The sequence below is a fragment of the Schistocerca cancellata genome, chromosome 9 (genome assembly GCF_023864275.1).
Source record: "Schistocerca cancellata isolate TAMUIC-IGC-003103 chromosome 9, iqSchCanc2.1, whole genome shotgun sequence".
In the NCBI taxonomy this organism is placed as follows: domain Eukaryota; kingdom Metazoa; phylum Arthropoda; class Insecta; order Orthoptera; family Acrididae; genus Schistocerca; species Schistocerca cancellata.
Genome location: NC_064634.1, coordinates 178,996,754 through 179,019,745, shown reverse-complemented (window position 1 = coordinate 179,019,745; position 22,992 = coordinate 178,996,754). Strand labels below are relative to the sequence as shown.

Genomic DNA, 22,992 nt, shown 5'->3' with positions numbered 1-22,992 from the left:
TCTGCAGCATTGTCCCCAAAACAGATCACGGCCAGCTGGTTTTAAGTTGGACAAGACATTGTCAAGGTTTTGGGACAAGCTAGGTTGTGACTTTCTAGACTTGCACCATGGGGTTGAGAACTGCAGGGTCCCCATAAATGGATTAGATGTGCATTCTCAGAGGCTGCTACCCGGATTGCTGACTCTGTGTGGGGTGCACATGAGAGTTTTTTAGATTGGGCGACTCTCTATCCAGTCCAGCTCTATGAAACCGGGATGTATCAATGTAATATCCAAAAACATGCCTCTCATAGGTGACAGTATTAAAATCCTAGTCATTAAGTGCTGAAGCATTTGCAACAATGTGACGGACCTTAAAGCACACCTAAAAAGCAGTGGAATTCACACAATACTAGGTACAGAAACCTGGTTAAAACCTGAAGTTTAAAACAGTGAGAGTTTTGGGGATAATTTAAGACCAGTACATTAAATTTCAGGCATACAGTTGTGCAAATAAAATTTCTTCCACTGATATTTCAGCCATATATTGCCTGGCCATCCTCAGGGTGAGTCACAAGACTGACGACAAAGTGCCAAGTGCGGCCTTATATGCTCCACTGGGGCGGTATTGCGCATGCAGGTCACGGTGGCAAAGATATGCCCTTACACATGCACGTCACCTGTGATGAAGGCTTACAGACATTCAATTCTTTTATCAATGTGTGTTCGGCAGCAGTGACACCATGACAACTTCTCTGCAGTTGAATTACCCCAAGAACTGGATTCCAGCTTTGTCAAAATTAAAACTATTTTCTCTATTTATTAAATTACTAGCTAATCTAATCTCCACAGCTTCATTAAAGGAACAGGTGGATGTTAGAATCTTCAGATCACTGTTGTTCATAGAATGCTCTGTATCAATACAATTTTTGGCCACAGCTGACTTGTCTGGCTGTGATAAGTGAGTCTATCTTTGATGTTCCACACATATCTCATGAATGGTGCATGTTGTTTTACCTATGTATGACTTCCCACTATTTCCGCAAGCAATCTGATACACATCCACCTTATGAAGCAATAAATCGTTCTTTACAGAGCCAAGTAAAGATGCAATATTTGTGGGAGGCTGGAAGATCACCTTAACACAGTATTTCTCAAGAATACGGCCTCTCTCCAAGGAAAGAGCACCCATATAGGGCAAAAACACACTTGATCTGAATGAATCACTATCTTCTTCCTCATCACATACCTGCATTCTAGGTGTTAAATTAAATGCTCTACAAATTGCGGAGAAAATCCATTCACTTTAAAAATGCTCTTCAGATATGTGAACTCTTCCTGCAAATTATCTTTATCGGATATAAAGTGCACCCTATGCACTAAGGTCTTAGGACAACTATGGTCTGTGAAGGATGATGGCAGCTACTGCCTTACAGATATAGATGTGTCCGTGTTGGTTTATGATACATGGCTGTCCTAATGTGCCATCAACTTCATGGCAAACGATAACATCCAAAAAGGGGAGGCAGCCATCTTTTTCTATTTCCATAGTACATTTGGTATTCGCATGGATAGAATTCAAATGCTCAAGAAATCATTGTATTTCATTCATCCCATATGGCCACACTACAAATGTGTCATCCATATGCCTCCAGATGATCACTGGTTTAAAACTTGCTGAGTCCCATGCCTTGTCCTCAGACTCTTTCATGAATAAATTAGCTATTAGAGGAGAGATGAGGCTTCCCATAACAACTCCATCAATCTGCTCATAAAATACACCATTAAACAGAAAATAAGACGAAAGTATGTTCAAATAAGGTCGTCATGTTCTTATCAAAATGTTGAACAATAAGAGATGAAGAGTCCTTTAAAGGTACCTTCGTATATAATGATACCGCATCAAAATTAACGGGTGTATCCGTACTATTTAGCCTGACATTGCTAAATCTCTGAATAAAATCCACAGAATTACAAATGTAGTGACTACATTTTCCTACCAATGGTTTTAATACGGATGCTAAATATTTGGCAGGAAAGTACATTGGTGAACTAACAGTGCTCGCTACAGGCCTCATAGACAAATTCTCTAGATGCTTATCTTTATTCATCCCATGAACTTTAGGAAGCCCATAAAATCTCAGTGGTACTACACTTTGCACTTTTAAACCTCTTATGACTTCCTCTGGTAGTGATGCAGCATTCAGCAAGGCAGCAGTCCTTATTGTCACCTTGTTGGTAAGATCTTTGTTAGTTTTCCGGTAAGCACCGGAACTAAGTAGACCACATATCTTTTCCTTGTAGACTTTCTGAGGCAAAAGGATGGTAGCATTACCTGTGTCAGTATCCTCACACAGCTTTTGTATCGCAAATCTCTCTTCCTTGGAAACATTACTTCTTTGTGGACGATGGTGCATAATTGCTCGGCAGCTATCATGTCTGATTTCTGCAGCTGAATCCTCCGACAGTGGTCGGACAGCTTCTTCAATGGCACTGATGAAAGATGACATCAACAAAGTCTTTGGAATAGAGGCAGATAATGTAGCTTCATCTAGATCCTTACCCATCAAATTTATCAAAATATGCTGAATAACAGTGTCCACCTGAGAAGACTAGTGTAATCAGCTGTACTTGGCAATCTGTCTTTTTGCAGCCACTTCACAAACCCAGTCAGACTTTGCCCATGTTGTACCATCAAACCAGTCCATGAGTCAAGAGGTAAAACATCTGCTATCTTCAAAAGCAGATGATACAGATGTTCAGAAACAATATCCAACTTTCGACAAGTAAAAAGAATTCTTTCTCTGACAATACCAGAATCAGCCCTATGTAAAATCCTATTTACTGCACTGTTCTTGACAAAGTGAACCAACTTTGCAAATTTTGGAAGAACTCTGTGGTCTCGGGTCACTAAGAAACTTATGGAACACAATACTCTTGCTGTCTGGTGTCATAATTCATCCAAACTATGGACCCATGAAACCATCTCGATAAATGAATCGAATGTCTGTACACCTTCACCACAGGTGGTGCGTTTTTAAGCGTATATCTTTGCCACTGACCAATTTTTGTGACCCACATGCACAGCACTGCCACAGTGGAGCATATAAGGCCACGCTAGGCACTTTGTCATCAGTCTTGCGACTCACTCTGAGGATGGCTGGACATATGCAGCCGAAATATCATGGAAAAATTTTTATTTGCATGGCTGCATGCCCGAAATTGAATGGACTATTCATTACCCCATGAGAAGATGAAAATGCACATCAAGTACCTCTTCGGGGAGGAGATGGTTTCATGAGCCCATAGTCTGGACAAATTATGGCACTGGAGAGCAAGACTATTGAGCTCCTTAAGTTTTTCACTGAACTGCCAGTACCACGGAGCTGTTACAAAATTTGCAAGGTTGGTTCACTTTGTCAAGAATGATGCAGTAAATAGAATATTACATAGGGCTGCTAATGTCAGAGAAAGAATTCATTTTACTCGTCGGAAGTTGGATATTGTTTCTGAACACCTGTATCATCTGCATTTGAAGATAGCAACTGTTTTATCTACTGACTCATGGGAATGGATTGATGGCACGACATTGGCTAAGACTGACTGGGTTCGCCAAGTGTCTACAAAAAAACAGATTGCCAAGTACAACCGATTAGACAAGACTCTTCAGGTGGGCTCAGTTGTTCGACGTATTCTCATAAATTTGATGGGTAAGGATCTGGTTGAAGCCATGTTATCTGCCTAAGTGCTAAATTTTGCCTCTACTCCAAAGATTTTGCCGATATCGTCTTTCATCAGTCCCATTCAAGAAGCTGCCCGACCCCTGTCAGAGGATTCAGTTGAAGATATCAGACGTGAAAGCTGCCGAGCAATTACAAACATCGTACACAAAGATGTAAAGTTTCTAAGGGAGAGAGATTTGTGATACGAAAGTTGCATGAGGATACTGACACAGTCATCCTGCGTGCTGATAAAGGTAGTGCTACTCTCCTTTTGCCTCAGGAAGTCTACAATGAAAAGATATGTGGTCCACTTAGTTCTGGTGCTTACTGGAAGATTAACAAAGATCCTACCAACAAAATGGCAATAAGAACGGTACCCTTTCTGAATGCTGCATCACTACCAAACGAAGTCATAAGAATTTGAAAAGTGCGAGTTGCAGTACCACTGAGATTTTATGGCCTTCTTAAAGTTCATAAGATGGATAAGGATGAGCGTCTAGAGGATTTGTCTATGAGGCCTATAACGAGCACTATTGGTTCGCCAACGTATTTTTCTGCTAAATATTTAGCTTCCTTGAATAAAAACGTTCTCAGTTTTCCAGCCGCGTCAATTCGAATAAAATGTTCGAGCTTTCAATGGCCATCTCTGCCATCGGCGTCAGGAGTTCACTGACTGCCGGGGCTGTTACGGTCTCTCACTTATATAGGCATGATGACATCAACAGCAGTCAATCAGATCGATCCAATGTGGCGTGCACGCGTAAGTCGACCTGGGCAGCTCGTGGCAGCACCGGTAACATCAGGTGGCACCAGGGGGAGGTGCCACATTTGAAACTGCCGCTCCCGCGTCGCACATCTGTCTCTGCTTTCTTTCGACGTCCAACGCCCGTCCCCATGCCCTAATGAGTGTGTATCGCTGGTCTCTGTTGAAATTGTTGTTGTTTAAGCGAATCTCGGCTGCTTCCTTTATAATGGAGTCCCAATATGTAGAAGCATGAGCCAACACTTTTGTATTTTCGAACTGTATCTTATGTCCGTTTTCTAGGCAATGCTCCGCTATGGCCGACTTGTCAAGCTCCCTTTGTTTCATATGACGCTTGTGCTTAGTACAACGCTCCGCAACTGTGCAAATTGTCTGTCCAATGTACATGCTGCCACATTCACAGGATACACCATACACACCGGACACTCGAAGAGCAATCAGGGCGCAACATATCTCGTATCTTGGGGGCGGGCTGGAACACTGGTCTTAGCCCATGTTTCTGCAGCAGACGTCCTAACTTACTGCTAGTTGCTCCACAGTATAGCAGGAATACAGTCCGTTTGGCCTCTTCTTCTGATTCACCAGCTGTCTTTCGTCGGCGGCCCTTGAAAGCGTTTGCGATGTCTCTTTTGCTGTATCCATTTTCCCCAAAAACACGTTTTTAAGTTCTGCAATTCAGACTGTACGTGGTCGTCGTCAGAGATAATCTTGGCTCTATGAACCAACGTGTTCAGGACAGCTTTCTTGTGTACAGGGTGGTGGAAACTATTGGCGTTCAAGTACCGATCAGTGTGTGTTGGTTTCCGGTACACTGAGTGACCAAGCTGGCCTCCTGCCTTCCGCTCAACCAAAACATCCAAGAATGGTAGCTTGCCATGCTTCTCTACCTCGACAGTAAATTTAAGGTTGGGATGGACACCATTCATATGATCGATGAACTGCTGTAGTGTATCTTCACCATGAGGCAATATCAGGAAGGTGTCATCAACATATCGTAGAAAGCAAGATGGCCGTAATGTCACAGTTTGCAGAGCCTGCTCCTCAAAGTGCTCCATGAAGAAATTTGCAACTGCTGGAGGCAGTGGTGATCCCATGGCTGTGCCGTCAGTCATCTCATAATATTCATCACAGTACAAAAAGTACATTGTCGTATGGACTTGACAGAACAACTTAACGATTCCAGATGGAAAACATTGGGCCAAAAGATCCAGCGTATCTTGTATTGGCACCCTCGTAAAAAGTGACACAACATCCAGGTTAACCATAATGTCGTTTGGGCCTATCTTCATTCTCTTGAGTGTCTCAACAAATTTCTGCGAGTAGACAACATAGTGTTGGCAATGTCCCATTTTTAGTGCTAATAATCCTGCCAGACGTTTAGCAAGTCTATAGGTAGGCGAACTGATTGCACATACAATGGGCCTCAGGGGAACACTTTCCTTGTGTATCTTTGGTAAGCCATAAAGTCTGGGAGGTCTGGCGGCACGAGGCGTCAATTTCTTCACCACCTCATCTGGTAAGCCAGAATCCTTCAATAACTTCCCTGTCTTTCTGACAATGGCCTGTGTGGGATCACGACTAAGCTTGCGGTACGCGGTGTCTTGAAACTGGCTACAAAATGTTGTCTTTGACAGAGGTGTGTTTCAAGCAGAGAGCTGTCATTGAGTTTTTTTGGTGGAAAACCAGAACATCACAGATATTCATAGTCACTTTCAGAACATCTACAGAGACCGGGCAGCAAATAAAACCGTGGGGAGTTGTTGGGCGAGGCGTCTGTCATCATTGCAGTAATGTCACACAAACCTGTCTGACTCCTCACATGACTGTCAGCCACACACACTATGACTCCGGCAATGTTGGAACATGCAGACACTCTCATCAGAGGTAATTGATGGATTACAATCAAACATGTCATTGCACAACTGGATGTCTTGTTGGTAGTGCTGACATACTCATCCACCAGTTGGGCTACTCAAAGATGTGTGTCCCTCTGGCTCAATGCTGCCTTATGAGACTGAGCATGACAATTTCTAGTTGAACATTGCCACAGGCAATGAAACATGCGTTCACCACTTCAAATCAGAAACAATATGGCACATGCCACCTCTTCTCTGAAGAAAAAGTTCAAAGCCACTTCCTCAGCCAGTAAAGTCATAGCAATGGTCTTCTGGGATCATGAATAGCTTATCCTCTTTGATGTCCTCCCTCATGGTGCAATGATCAGCTCTGAAGTCTATTGTGCTACCAGTAGGAAATTGAAGAAATGACTTCAGTGTGTTCATTGCCATGAAAATGCAAATGAACTCCTTCTCCATGAAAATGTGAGGCCTCACACAAGTCCGTGCACTCAAGAGGAACTGATAAAACTTCATTGGATTGTTCTTCCTCATCCATCCTACAGCCAGAATCTCTCACCTTCCGAGTTCTGTCCATTTGGCCCAATGAAGAATGCATTCTGTGGGATGCAACACATGGATGATAGGTAGGTTATTGATGCAGCAAGATGTTGGCTCCAATGCTGACCAGTGTAGTGGTACCATGCGAGCATATAAGCCCTCCTACTAATATGGGGTAAGGCCATCTCATTGAATGGAGATTATGTTGAAAAATAGAGTTTTATAGCCAAAAGACTGGGGAATAATGCTGTGTATTGGAATCATGAATAAAACTAACCTGCTTACAGAAAAAGTGTGTTGCATTACATATTGAATACCACTTGTGTAACTGGATGCTACTTTTGACCCACTTCCTAATGTAACCAAAAACTTTAGAGAAAATCTCAGTTTGCTTGTATGTAAGTATCCTAATTGTACTATTATCATTGGAGGAGACTCATCACTCAGTAAACAATTGGGATGGCTACAGTTTCGTTAAAATTGGGATGATTACACTTGTTTGTGGGGGCTTCACAAGACATCCTGTGAAATATTAGTAAATGCCTTAACTGAAAACTACCTACAACTGATAAATCAGAACTACACTGAGGATGGAAGTATATTAGATCTAATGATAAGAAACCGACCTGACCTCTTTAAGGATGTTTGCAACAAAACTGACATAATTGATCATGAGGCAGTGTAGCAGCACTGAATACCAAAATACAATGGGCAACTAAAACAAACAGAAAGATATAAGAGGGTGGTTTGAAAAGTTCTTTGAATGGAATAGAAAAAAATTACTTACATCACTGATATTTTTTTATATTTTTCAATGAAGTCTCCTTGTAGATTAATGCACTTGGTCCAATGATGTTCCAGTGCCTTGATCCCATCTCAAAAATGAGCTTCCTCCAGGCCTGCAAAATAGTTGTCAACTCCGGCTATCAACTCCTCATTTGAATTGAAACTTTGTCCACCAAGACAAATTTTCAGTTTTGGGAAGAGATGGAAGTCTGACAGAGCCATATCAGATGAATAAGGCAGGTGTAGCAACAATTCATACCTTAGTTTCTGTAATTTTGCCATGGCAACGGCACCTGTGTGTGGGCACGCGTCAAGAGTCACATCACCCAACTTGCAGATAATTTTTTCATTTCTAATTCTTCAGTTAAAATGTGATATTCCCTTTCAGATGACATCTGGCAAGCTTGAGCAATTTCACACACTTTCAATCAGAGATCCTCCATGACCATTTTGTGCACTTTTGCAATGATTTCTGGAGTAGTGCCACATCTTGGCCGATCACAGTGCAGATCATCATCTAAGCTCTCCCAACCAAATTTAAATTCATTTTTCCACTTGGCAACAGTTGAATATGAAGGAGCAGAGTCCCCCAGCATATTCTGGAAAATTGAGACGAATGTCCTCTACTTTCATACCTTTCTTTACAAAGTACTTAATCACTACTTGAATCTTGTTTTTTTCCATCTTCGCAAATCACTACGCGGAAACAACAGAGCCACGTCACTGCAACAGCTCTCTTCCGAGAGTACTGATGTGGCACATGTTTACAGTCAACAGTCCAAGGAATATCATGTGAACAACTCATTGTGCTAGTGCTGACCTCTCTTGGTGATTCCGAGAACTTTTCAAACCACTCTCGTATATGTTCAGAAAGCTAGAAAAAGAATTAATAACATCATATCTCAATGAGGAACCTGAGACTTTTTGCTCAGAGCAAGAGCATGCAGCAAACTAAGGCTAAAGGTTAAAGGACCATGCTCTGGATAGATATGTACGCAGTACGACAGTCCATGATTAGAGAGACTATCAGTGGTTACAGTTACTGCATACAAACTTCTAATGGAGCAGAGACTACTGCATAATAGGTGAAGAAAAGGCATAGGGCTGTAGACACAGAGATGCTGCATGAAATGTGTTTGGTTGTCAAGGGAGCTATGTGTGAAGCCTTCAACGACAACTATAACAAAATATTATTGAAAAGATCTTTCAGAAAACCCAAAGCAACTCTGGTCATACATAAAGGCTATCAGTGATATCAAAGTTAGTGTCCTGTCACTCATGGATGAGACAGAGAGTAGCACAGCAAAAGCAGAAATGCTTAACTTAGTTTCAAATGTTCCTTCCCAAAGGAAATCCCAATACTATTTTAATTCTCGTACCACTGAAAAGATGAGTAAAGTACCACTGAAAAGATGAGTGAAATAAGTATTAATGTTAGTGGCATTGAGAAACAGCTGAAATGGTTAAAACTGAACAAAGCCCTATGGTCTGATGAAATCCCTATAAGATTCTATGCAGAGTATACAACTCAGTCAGCCCCTCTATTAACTATAATTTATTGTAGATCCCTTGAACAAAAACTCTGGCCAGCAGTGACACCTGTCTACAAAAAGGGTAGCATAAGTAATGCACAAAACTATCATTTAATCTTAGAATATATTCTGAGCTCAAACACAATGAGATATCTTGAATAAGATGACCTTCTCATTGCCAACCTCCACAGATTCCAAACACAATGATCACATTAAATCAAACTAATGTTTCTATCATATGACATCTTCAAAGACATGGGTCGAGGCAGTCATATAGATGCAGTATTTCTTGATTTCCTAAAAGCATTTCACTCAGTGCCACACCTACACTTATTATCAAAAGTTCAACTGTATGGAGTAACAAGTGCAATTTGTGACTGGGTTGAAGATATTTGGTAGAAAAGATGCAGCAAGTTACCTTGGACAGAGAGTCACTGACAGGTGTGGAAATAACTTTGAGTGTGCCCCAGGGAAGTGTGTTGGGTCCCTTGTTGTTCATGTTGTATGTTAATTATCTTGCAGACAATATTAACAGAAACCTCAGACTTTTTGCAGAGGTTGCAGTTATGTATGATGAAGAAATGTTTGAAAGAAGTTGCATAAATATTCAGTCAGATCTTGATAAGGTTTCAAAGTAGTGCAAAGATTGGGAACTTACTTTAAATATTATGAAATCTGAAACTTTGCCCTCCAGGAAAAAAAGAAGAAGAAGAAGAAAAAGGAAAAAAAAACCACTATAATATCAATGAGGCACATTTGAAATCAGTCAACTCACACAAATACCAAAGTGTTAACACTTTGAAGGGACATAAAACAGAATGATCACATAGGCTCAGTCATGGGTAAAGCACATAGTAAGACTTCAGTTTAATGGTAGAATACTAGGGAAATGCAACCAGTTCTACAAAGGCAATTGCTTACAAATCACTTGTGTGGCCCATCCTAGTGTAGGTGACCTGTACCAAATAGGACTAACAGAGGATACTGAACGTATATATAGAAGGGCACCACAAATGGTCACAGATTTGTTTGACATGCTGAACAGTGTCACAGTGATGCTGAAGAAATGAACTGGCAGGCTCTTGAAGACAGACATAAGCTATCCCAAGAAAGACTACTTAAAAAGTTTCAGGAACTGGCTTTAAACGATGGCTCTAGGAATGTACTGTAATTCCCCAAGATGCTGCTCCCATAGAGATCATGAGAACAAGATCAGATTAACTACAGCATGCACGGAGGCATTTAAACAATCATTATTCCCACACTGAATGGAACATAAAAAAATCTAATAACTACCTCATGTATGGAGCAGATTCCATACTGCAGGGAAATATTTTACATCCTCACAATATTCACCAAATTAAATAAATAAATACAACAGGCTATCAGGACACGACAGGTGAAAAATTGAAATGAAGTAAAACAATGCTTCTCCCATAACTTATCATTTGAATATTTGACCACAGCAATGTAATTTCTGCATAACATTCATGTTAAATTAAAGATCGTGACTTGTCCAGAATACAGACAACATATAGCGGACTGTGTAAAGTTACATAAGATTTTTGTTTGATGTACGACATAAAACAGCACTTGAGTAACATAAGATCAAATGGAGTGGCTTTTCTCCCAACTTTCATATATGTAGTAATCTACAAGTAATTCACAAAATTACCAGTGTGAGTACATCAGCAATCATCGTAATTTGCTGTTACTATACAGAAGGAATCTTTAGTGGCTGCATCTGTCAATTAACATATAGCTTGATTTCTTCCACCTCCCTGATGGTTCTCCTAATAGGGGTTACAGAGCATGACGTGTGAATAAATGAATCACAGGCATATGATAGATACTGTTTCAGTCAGTGTGGATATCCTTGGAAATTTAATATGAGTATCTATTTCTGTTCCACATTTTCTTGCTTGAATGTTCCCAAAGTTTCGGGAAAATTTATAATGGTTAGATGCTAATTTTCAACCATGTAGGTCATAGCTGTAACCAATCTAAGTTAAATGGAAGGGAAATCCACTGAATAAAGATAATCTGTTTCCTGCCCATAGGTTGACAACACTGGCTCAACAATGACATTTCTACATTTCACTATCATTGTGCATTAGCTGTACTCATTCAGTAAACAGCTCAATTCTTACTGATTTCACACCATTTTACTGTAAGAGCCCCAATGTCCCTATGCACCAAGGAAGCAATGAGAGGGAGGATTTAGTGTCCTGTACTATGAAGGCATTAAAGCTGCTGAAATTATTTGCAGAATGCAACTGTAGTATTGTGATGGCTGTCAGTGGAAACAAAAAAATTTACAAGTAGATAGAGCACTTTTAATGTGGAAGTGTACCTGTCTGCAACAAAGAGTGTTCAGATAGGTCATCCACTTTGAAAATGGACAGGAACATTGATAGAGCCGAGTGAATGATTCGTGACAATTGTCATGCCATAATTGTGCATTAGTTGAGTGTAAAACACATGAACCTTTTATTTATTAAAAATTTGTGGTTATTGGGTACTATGTCAACTGTCAAACAGACTCAGTCACATAGTAACCATTGCTGAGACATGGGTCCATCACTACAAACCACAGAGTAAGCTGCAGAGCATGGTGTGGAAACATCCATCTTTACCTGCAACAAAAAACATTCAACAACCAAGCTCCTGCAGGAAGTGTTTTGGGATATGAAGGATACGAGAAGTTTACAGAAGGTGTGCTTTTACTTCAGGAATATGACCACCATCATACTGCTGAGAAAACAATCCAGGGTATCCAAAATCTTGCTTTTGAGCTCCTTGGGCATCCATTGTATGGTTCTGACTTACCTCCAAGTAATTTTTGTCTTTGTGATCCAATGAAAGATCACCTGCATGAAACTAAGTTTTTGTCAAATGGCAAGGCTGCAGGGTTGATGCAGCAGTGTATGAGCATGATGCTGCAATGTTTCTTCAAGCATTGAATTAGAAAGTTTATTAAGAGATGGGTAAAGTGCAAATGGCTTGATGGAGATTATGCAAACAAATGATGTTACTTACTAAGTTGTTCTACCAGTAACAAGTTTCATTTGTAAAAATGGCCAAATTGACTTTCCTTTTTTACTTAGACTCGTGTATTTGAATTGATGGCAGTTATTATTATAGCATATAAATCTAGTTTGTATCATTGTTCTCTCTGCTATTGATGTTACTGGCTTCTTTCACTTTACACAAGTGTTGCTTCACATAAAAAAACTACAGAAAATGATGCATGAGCTCATTCTTCTCAGAAGTCTTTAGTTTTAATTTTTAGTTGCCTGTTTAAAGTTACTGGGCTAGCAATAAATATTTTCACAATCTTAAAATATCTTATTTGCAATATGAGAAAAGTAATTTTATTAAATCGGGAAGGTCTTACCTTTGTGTTGATACATTGCACATAGGGTTGGAGACTGCATCCTCCATTATTTTGCTCACATTCATTAATGTCCAGACAATAAAACCCATTTCCAGTGTAGCCTAAAATGAACATTGCAAGATAACTTCATAACACCCACAATGAATATAAAATTACTGATTTATAAAGTCATACTGAAAACTATAACAGCTCCAAAAATATATATATATATTTTTGAATACATCTGTGGTGACAAATAGGCCAGAGTACATAATTATTAATTACTAACTTTCCTCCTGAAATGCTTAAATCGGCCATAGATTTGCCTTTTAACCATAGAATTAAAGTTTGGCACATTGCTTGAGGCAACAATAAGTTTCTATATATCAAAATACATGTTACTCATTTTATGCTCACAATCAGGTCTACTGTCTGCACAATGTCTGTACTTCACTACTATTGCTGGTTGTTTCTTTGAGAGGTGATACATTCTCAGTATAAGTTGGATCAATTTTTGCAGTTTAAGATCAAGACCAGCCTCTAACAATTGTGTGTGTGTGTGTGTGTGAGAGAGAGAGAGAGAGAGAAAGAGAGAGAGAGAGAGAGAGAGAGAGAGAGAGAGTATTTAAACTATGGAGAAAATGGGAGTTTATTCACAAGCTAATCCTATTCTATGTCGTTAAATGTGCCTGTACAACACACGTCAATGAGGTACAGATAAATGGTTGCTTTTCCTTAGTTTTGTTTATAGGGAAATAAGAACTACATAAATGTTTATAATAAGTTCAAGACAAAGAGAAACGGCCCCAAATGACTCCCGGCTTTTGCATAACAACTTGTAACGAATGCACACACACAAGATCTGTCAGAAAATTATATAGCTAGTTTTTGCTATAGCCAATTAAGACAGATTTTTCAATTTTCTTGCATTCCCATAAAAAAAGACAAGTGGGATATAACAGCTAACATAAACAACTAGCATATAAAGCAGGTGTGAGGCAATTCTGTAACTATTTCAGAACCTCATACTCACCTTGTAATTAGTTATTGCATAATCATGTATAATACTTGTGATGTTGTTAACTACATTTTAAATTATAGCATCCAGCACAAACCTGTTGGGCAAGAACCGCAATGAAATGACCCAGGTACATTAATGCACGGTACAGGTGGATCCCTGGAACATGCTGGGCTACTACTTGAACACTCATCCACATCTTGAGTGCATGAAATTCCATTCCCTTTAGTCCAGCCCTGTTAAGAAAAAGCATTTTCACAGTCCCTTAGGTCAATTGCTACTACTGGTACCATATCAAGTTACCAAAACTGGCTGTGAAAAATGATTCATAGAAAAATATGATATAGTAATATGTTCATTAAATGGAGAGGAACATCACACCTAATTTATGAATACAAACGGCACATCCCCAACCACAGGGCTATCTATCACTTCTTCTATTGATGAGAATTAACTTTTTCTTACAGTATCTCCTATTCAACTTGAGTGCAATTACAATACCAATAGAATACCATTTGTTCAGTTTTATTTTATATTTTTTAATTTATTGCATAATCATGTATTATACTTGTGACACTGGTAACTACATTTTAAATTCTAGCCTGCTAGAAACCTGTTGGGCAAGATTCACAATGAAATGACCCAGGTACATTAAGACATTTTTTTCTTCCCACATGATGGGCAACTAATGGTTGCGTACAATCAAATGGTAAGAAATCTGGAACAATTATATGATGCTTTTGATAATGTGTTTAGTAATGAAAAACCTTATCTGAAAGAGCAGCAGACGAGATAAGAGTCAAATTCAGTGTCTCACTCATTACTGTGTATTTGAAGGGGAAGAAAAATATTCGTCACGAAACGGCATCAAAAAATGGGAGAAACAGTAAATGCACCTTGGAGACATAGCTGCAAACTTTGAGAGTGTCATTCCATAACATGAACTTACCACAGTCTCATGTTCGAGTGTACACAGTCGGGGATTCCCTCATCTTCGCATTAATCAAACAATAACCTTTATTTCTTATCTGTGAAAATCGGCTAACTTCTAGTCGTTACGGAGCTCGCCATCGACTTTCGTGTCACTTCTGTAATGCATTAACCCACCACATATTCGCTTCTAGCTATACATTAATCTCTAATTTGCCTGCTTTGAGAGGAGGCGGAACTTGTCCCAGCAGCCAAAGTGCTACCTATCGCAAACCTTCGCTCCCACCATCCTCCGCAAAAAGGCCATCTAAATCTTTTCGTGACCGAGTTCATTACAATTCTAGATATTACTATAAAAATTAGTTCCATGTAGACTTGGCCACTGTTTCTATGTTTCGATACAGTGTATCGATACGTGGAACTGTTTCAGTGTTTCGGAACGGTTGTGGTTCACTGTTTCGAAACAGTGGTGTTTCATTCCGCCCCTGTCTCGGACCAGATTCGATCTCGAGCCAGACACAGAAACTGTATCGTTGTTTCAAAATAAGGCTGTTTCAGTCCACCTGTACCTGGAACGGACTAATTGTATCGAAACAGTGATGTTTCATTCCACTCTGTGTCGGACGAGATTCGGGCTCGGCACAGGTACTGAAACACAACATACCACTTCATGAAACTCTTTCAAGAGTGTCGAAATCTTTTTGACAAGCAATAGCATGAAGCTTAAGATATCCGAAAATAAAGCTTCGTTTCTAGCTGTTTCGAAATGGCGTAACATCTGCTTTATAAACACTAACCAAACAATAAAACAACGCATACTATTCACATACAAAATAATAAATATGTGAAAATCATTCAGTTAAATTACACTTTTTTTATAACATACGCTTCTCTTTTCATGTACATTAATCATATTAAGAAACGCAAGTAAGCCTACAACATTTTGAATAAAAAAAAGGCATAGAGTGACAGTTATTAGACATATACATAAATTTGATGTAGGTATAATTGCAAGCAGTCTGTTTGACAAATCACTGATGGTGTAATGGTGTACGGGAAGGACTGGGAAGCATGGTGAATTCGTAGTAACTGTTCGAAACACCTTGAAAGACAAAAAAATTTTCTGTTATATTTTGTTATTTATTCGAATTATTTGTGAGTCTATAGTCACTGTGCCTATTATCCACAATGATTCCCTTTGTGTAGATGGAAATTATCAGGATGGGTATATTACCCATACTAACGGAATGTGTGTTTCTGCAGTTTGCTTCCACCTCCAGTTCCGTTCGTGGTGGTTCTTCTGTCTTCAGCTATGGCTGTCCTCAACCAATTGAAAAGTATGAAAGTCACGCGACACGAAAGCAGCGCATTTGCTGCAGGAAATACGAAACTGCCAAGATGCCTAAGTGATAGTTTCATACTTTCTGCGACATGATTAGCGCTCTCGCACCTCATTTGTGTTTATATGGACATGCTTATACAGTAGACATTCAAGATGATAAAATGTGTAGGTTTATTAGAATACAAAACACAAACTGTTTCACTGTTTCGAAACAACGTATCGGAACATTACATTGTACTGTTTCATTTGTTTCGAAACAATTACGTGTTTCAGTTTGCCCATCTCTAGTACGCATTTAGAATGGATACTGAGTCAGGTCATTTCAATTGCTGTTTGTAGTTTTATTATTATTTTAAATCAGACGTTTTATATCCCGTGGACTAAAAGTGGAATTAGCGGTTTCTTAAATTCATTTCCCCAAGAGTCCGGCGGGAGGTCATAATATACATCCCACTTAAAATATTTTTTTTTAGTACAGATTAGGATCCGTAAAAAGAAGAAAGTAAGATTCCGTTTCATATCAAATCAAGGGAAACAAAGCTAGATTACATAAAACAAATAAAATACATAAATGTAAAAATTTAGACACAAATGTGAACAAAAGGCACAAATGGAAACTCTGTAAACACACTGGGCGTAAGACGAAACCACTAAACAAATTTAAAAGTATTTTATAAATAAACATGTGCACAAAGCTGTATATTTGTAGCAAACAAGGTAAAAAAGACAGACACCTGCATCTTTACTGAGTTTATCTATTACTGACAGGAAAAATGATGACATAAAACCCTCAAAACACAAAATGCACAATGGAAAACTGAAACAATTAAGCGAAACCTTGCGCAATAGATCCCAAACAATGAGCTTGTTGGCTCCAAATAGTTGATACAGTTAACGCTACATTGCAGCGCCACACAGGTGTCAGACTTTCATACCCCTGTGAACCCGGGGAAATAATTTTGTGAGACACGGATGTCCCGCTCGTCACGAAAGGTTTAAAGTTATCATTCCCCAAAATATACCAAAGCGCGCCAGTGATCACCGTGCTTCCAACGCATCCTTTCACCACTAGTAACACCGTCCAAACCAGACATTGACAGTGTAGTAACATTGGTATGACTGCACGTTGTGTATACGGCGTATTGAAAAACCCAATGTCCTATGTTAGTATTGTCTGCTTGTTTCATTGTTCATATCACCTGCTCCTTTGGAGCCATAATAGTCAAACCCCTGTATATGTGACTAATATAAGTGTACTGATTTTACTAATTTATCAGTCGTTAACTAGCTAGTAAACTGATTCCTTTCTTGATGATTATGATTGTTTGTAATATGAGTCACATCAAGATGTAACCCGTTACACAGAGTGAAACAGAGACTACAAGCTGGGATAGCATTGAACAAAGTGACTACTAAACCATGACAGTATGTGAAACTGTACCTCGACAAAGCTCAACGAAGAGTAGTACTTTTTGTATTATCGCGAAATAGGGGAGAGAGTGTCATGGACATGATACAGGATTTGGGACGGCCACCATTAAAACAAAGGCGTTCTTCGTTGTGGCAGAATCTTCTCACGAAGTTTCAATCACCAACTTTCTCCTCCGAATACGGAAATATTTTGCTGACGCCGATCTACATAGGGAGAAACGATCATCATAATAAAATAAGGGAAATCAGAGCTGGCACAGAAAGGTATAGATTTTTTTTCCGCGCTCTATTCGAGAGTGGAATAATAGAGAATTATTGTGATGGTGGTGCCAGGCACCTCCTGAGTATCCCTGTAGATGTAGATGTACCAAATCACAAGGTGAAAATGTGGGACGAAAAGTACGTGTGCTACGGCACTGACGCAGTCCAATGACGGAGCACTGAACACTTACATGTTTGACGGAGTAAACTGTGATTTGTTCACTCGTGGAAACATACCAAGGCGAGAGAAATGTGTACAAGCAACGGACGCAATCCAGTGACGAAGCACGGAACACATTAGTTACACGCTGCCCAACAAAATCAAAGAAGCACCTTTTCGAAACCCCGTAATTGTTTCCCATTGCGGCGTGTAAGTCTGAAAACTGGCTCGAAGGTGCCTAAAAGCTTCTTCCGTAATGGTGGAAAAACGTGGCGCCCTGTGATGTCACCCGCGGCTCGGGGACGTTAGAACCGCGACACCCAGCGTCGAAACCACTGGCTGGCAGAGGAAAACATTTCAGACGAAACCACCCGTTTCCGCGGTACGTTAATTCCCACACATTTCGCCGCCTAAAACAACAGTTCACAGCGAAATGGGCAACAGGAAGATGCCCTTGACACTGCTGACACCCTCGGACGTTTCAACCGTTAACCAGTGCGTAAGCTGTGTCACGATAGATGAACATTTCCTGGTCCACCGATCGAAATGTGGTGCAAACAGTTACGCAATTCTCTAGTGCGGTTGCAGGCTGTCGTCACACTGACAAGGGAACCTCCCCATCGCACCCCCCTCAGATTTAGTTATAAGTTGGCACAGTGGATAGGCCTTGAAACACTGAACACAGATCAATCGAGAAAACAGGAAGAAGTTGTGTGGAACAATGAAAAAAATAAGAAAATATACAAACTGAGTAGTACATGCGCAAGATGGCAACATCAACGACACTATGAGCTCAGGATCGCCGTGGTCCCGTGGTTAGTGTGAGCAGCTGCGGAGCGAGAGGTCCTTGGTTCAAGTCTTCCCTCGAGTGAAAAGTTTATTTTTGCAAAGTTATGATCTGTCCGTTCTTTCATTGTCGTCTCTGTTCACTGTATTAAGTTTAGTGTCTGTGTTTTGCGACCGCATCGCAAAACCGTGCGATTAGTAGACGAAAGGACGTGCCTCTGCAATGGGAACCGAAAACATTTGATCGCAAGGTCATAGGTCAACCGATTCCTCCACAGGAAAACACGTCTGATATATTCTATACGACACTGGTGACAGCATGTGCGTCACGTGACAGGAATATGTTGTCGACCTACCTAACTTGTACACTTGGCGAATGGGTAAAAAGATTCTTCTACCTTGCCCGATTTAGGTTTTCTTGTGGATGTGATAATCACTCCCAAAAAAGTGATGAAAACATAAGAGTTTGTCACATAAACTGCAACAAATGAATGCAACAGTTTCACAGTCGCACAGTTTTCCCTGTGCTCTTTCAAAACAGATGTTTTTAACGTTTTCAAATTTTTCCGTGTGTAGACCGTCAAATGCTGCATACGTCCAAGCAAATCTGAACATGTCCTGGAATTCTGGATAGCGAAGTTGATTATACAAAAAATTAAACTTTTCGCTCGAAGGAAGACTTGAACTAAGGACCTCTAGCTCTGCAGCTGCTCACGCTAACCACGGAACCACGGCGATCCTGAGCTCACACTCTCCTTGATGTTGCCCATCTTGCGCATGGACTACTCAGTTTGTATATTTTCTTATTTTTTTCATAGTTCCACACAACTTCTTCCTGTTTTCTCGATTGATCTGTGTTCAGTTTTTCAAGGCCTATCCACTGTGCCAGCTTATAACTAAATCTGAGGGGGGTCCGATGAGGAGGTCCCTTGTGAGAAACGCTGGTAACCTGAAACGAAAACATGGTTCGCAATTACCAAATGTTACCCTTTTATGTGGAAATTAAAATGCGGTTCTTTCTATGGTGTATACGCCATGTCTCTTCCGAATGTCTCTACAAATGTTTTCTACGATCACGCGTTTTTCATCGAGGCCTTCTCAAGTACTGTAAGTTAACGTATAACCATCCTGTAGTTAGCGAAGTGGATTCGACAGAAGGAGAGAACGAAGACGAGGCGATTGAAGAACCTGTAATCGCCACATCGAGGCCATGACATGTGTTGATCTGTTACTAAAATATGCAGGACTAAATGTATTTGCTTATAGCGAGGCTTTCACTCTCCATAAAATGTAAAAGGTGGATGAGAAACAGATAAAGAAACAATTGCATGATTATTTCCCGACAGTAAATGCAAGCAAGTCATACGAAATACAATGTTTTTAACGTAAATTTGTAAACAAGTTGTCACTTTATGGCGGATAACGCTTAAGGAATGCCGTGGGCTGTCAGATTCCGGATGTGGCATGTTCAGTAAGTACATGAAATGACAATTATCAGTTAAAAAAGTTATCCGGTTAATCGGCAGCTTGTTGCGGCTGTAGCAATGAACTGCGAGGAAAATCAACGAACAAATCTTATCGCTCCCGCAGTGCTGGAAATCGGAAGCGTCAGGTGTTAAATTTTATGTGGAGAAGAAACGGTATTCTGTTACAAAATTTTCTCCGCTCATTCTTGTTTAATGTTTAAAACTTTCTTGCTACTGATTTCGACGCAATTATGGCTTCATCTTTAGACACTTTCGCACCTTGATCGACATGTCATATCACCGCAAATATAGCTTGTTGATGCACTGCAGCAGCCGACTGGCTAAACGAGTTTAAGTCCAGTTTTCTTAACAATGTATAGAAAATAATTTTCAACACAAAATAGTTAAAAAACCTGTGGCATTTTCTAACATATAAATTGTAATTTAATGAAATAGAATGTATCGTTAAAAGGTTAGTAAATGCGACCAATCTTATGACGGTAACCTGTTATTTTCAGTGCTTTAATAAACTGTACAATCATATGCACATAATCGTATGCAATTTTGTGATTTGTAGTGCAGAACTGAGGACAATGAAGTTTCCCCAGGGAAACTGTTGTGCAGTACAGGGTCCAGACAATGTGGGGTCCACACCTCGTGGTGCCACATATGATCAGAAGCCGTTTGGATACCACATCCTATTGAACTCTACATTGTGGTGAACATGTCACATGCCACATACACTCCGAGGAGGTGTACACGGCACATGCCACATAGCAGTGGCAAGTAGGGCCCTCGCCAGCGCAGGGCTCTTACCATATGCCACATATGCTCAGAAGCAGTGTGCGTTGCTCATGCAACAGGGCAGAGCAGTGCAAGGTTCTTGACAGTGTGGGACCATACCATGTGCCACATATGCTCAGAGATGGTGTACATGGCACATGATAGTGGGCAGCGCAGTGCAGAGCCTCTGACAGTGTAGTGCCCATACCATGTACCACGTCTGCCAAGAAATGATTTATGTATCACTTGCTACCGAGCAGTGCAGTGCGGGATCCTTGACAGTGCAGAGATGTCTTCTGAAGAGTACGTTGCAAGGCATCCCAGATATGCTCAGTAATGTTCATATCTGGGGTGTTTGGCGGCCAGTGGAAGTGTTTAAACTCAGAAGAGTGTTCCTGGAGCCACTCTGTAGCAATTATGGTCGTGTGGGGTGTCGAATTGGTCTGCTGTAATTGCCCAAGTCTGTTGAAATGCAGAATGGACATGAATGTATGCCGGTGATCAGACAGCATACTTACGTACGTGTCATCTATGACAGTCGTATCTAGACGTATCAGGCGTCCCAAATCACTCCAACTGCACACGCCGTACACCATTAGAGAGCCTCCACCAGCTTTAACAGTCCCCTGCTGACATGCAGGGTCCATGGATTCATGAGTTTGTCTCCATACCCATACACGTCCATCTGGTCGATAGAGTTTGAAACGAGACTCGTCCGACCAGGCAACATGTTTGCAGTGATCAACAGTTTAATGTCGGTGTTGACGGGCCCAAGCGAGGCGTAAAGCTTTGTATTGTGCAGTCTTTGCATTATTTTCAGCCATTTGCCAGTTCACTTCCTTTGGCATCTTCATGACACTTTCCTTTAGACCGAAATAACCTGTGCTCAATTGTGCTGCCCTTCTTTGTATCCGCTCAACATCTCCCGCTAGTCCTACTTGATATGGGTCCCACACACTTGGGCAGTAGTCCAGGACGTCTCACACGAGTGTTTCGTCAACAATCTCCTTTGCAGACTGAGTGTATTTCGCTAATATTCTGCTAATGAACCGAAATCTGCTACCTGCTTTACCTGTGACTGAGGCTATGTTATCGTTCCATTTTGTATCCCTATAAATTTTTAGACGCTAGTATATATATATATATATATATATATATATATATATATATATATATATATATATATATATATAGTAAATTACAGGGAGCGAAAGGCTATTTACAATTTGTACAGAAACCAGATGGTAGTTATAAGAGTCGAGGGGCATGAAAGGGAAGGGAGTGGGACGGGGTTGCAGCCTATCGCCAATGTTATTCAATCAGCATATTGAGCAAGCAGTAAAGGAAACAAAAGAAAAATTCGGAGTAGGAATTAAAATCCATGAAGAAGAAATAAAAACTTTGAGGTTCACCGATGACATAGTAATTCTGTCAGAGACAGCAAAGGACTTGGAAGAGCAGTTGAATGGAACGGACAGTATCTTGAAAGGAGGATATAAGATGAACATCAACAAAAGCAAAACGAGGATAATGGGATGTAGTCGAATTAAATCGTGTGATGCTGCGGGAATTAGATTAGGAAATAAGACGCTTAAAGTAGTAAGTGGGTTTTGCTATTTGTGGAGCAAAATAGCTCACGATGGTCGAAGTAGAGAGGATATAAAATGTAGACTGGCAATGGCAAGGAAAGAGTTTCTGAAGAAGAGAAATTTGTTAACATCGAGTATAGATTTAAGTGCCAGGAAGTCGTTTCTGAAAGTATTTGTATGGAGTGTAGCCATGTATGGAAGTGAAACGTGGACGATAAATAGTTTGGACAAGAATAGAATAGAAGCTTTCGAAATGTGGTGCTCCAGAGTAATGCTGAAGATTAGGTGGGTAGATCACATAACTAATGAGGACTTATTGAACAGAATTGGGGAGAAGAGAAATTTGTGGCACAACTTGACTAGAAGAAGGGATAGGTTGGTAGGACATATTCTGAGGCATCAAGGGATCACCAATTTAGTATTGGATGGCAGCGCGGAGGGTAAAAATCGTAGAGGGAGACCAAGAGATGAATACATTAAACAGATTCAGAAGGATGTAGGTTGCAGTAGGTACTGGGAGATGAAGAAGCTTGCACAGGACAGAGTAGCGTGGAGAGCTGCATCAAACCAGTCTCTGGACTGAAGACCACAACAACAACAACAGTATTTGAATGAGCTGATCGATTCCAGTTGTGACTCATTGATATTATAGTCATAGGATGCTACTTTTTA

General features: G+C 40.3%; 1 protein-coding gene across 1 annotated transcript in view; it reads right to left on the bottom strand.

Annotated features, from left to right (window-relative positions):
* LOC126100451 (cubilin) overlaps window positions 1-22,992 on the bottom strand; it is a 771,806-nt gene that overhangs the window by 699,487 nt on the left and 49,327 nt on the right. The window contains exons 6-7 of the mRNA XM_049911056.1: window positions 13,670-13,808; window positions 12,576-12,676 (exon numbers count right to left, since the gene is read on the bottom strand). Coding sequence (XP_049767013.1) covers window positions 12,576-12,676; window positions 13,670-13,808 — 240 coding nt within the window. The remainder of the gene's footprint in view (window positions 1-12,575; window positions 12,677-13,669; window positions 13,809-22,992) is intronic.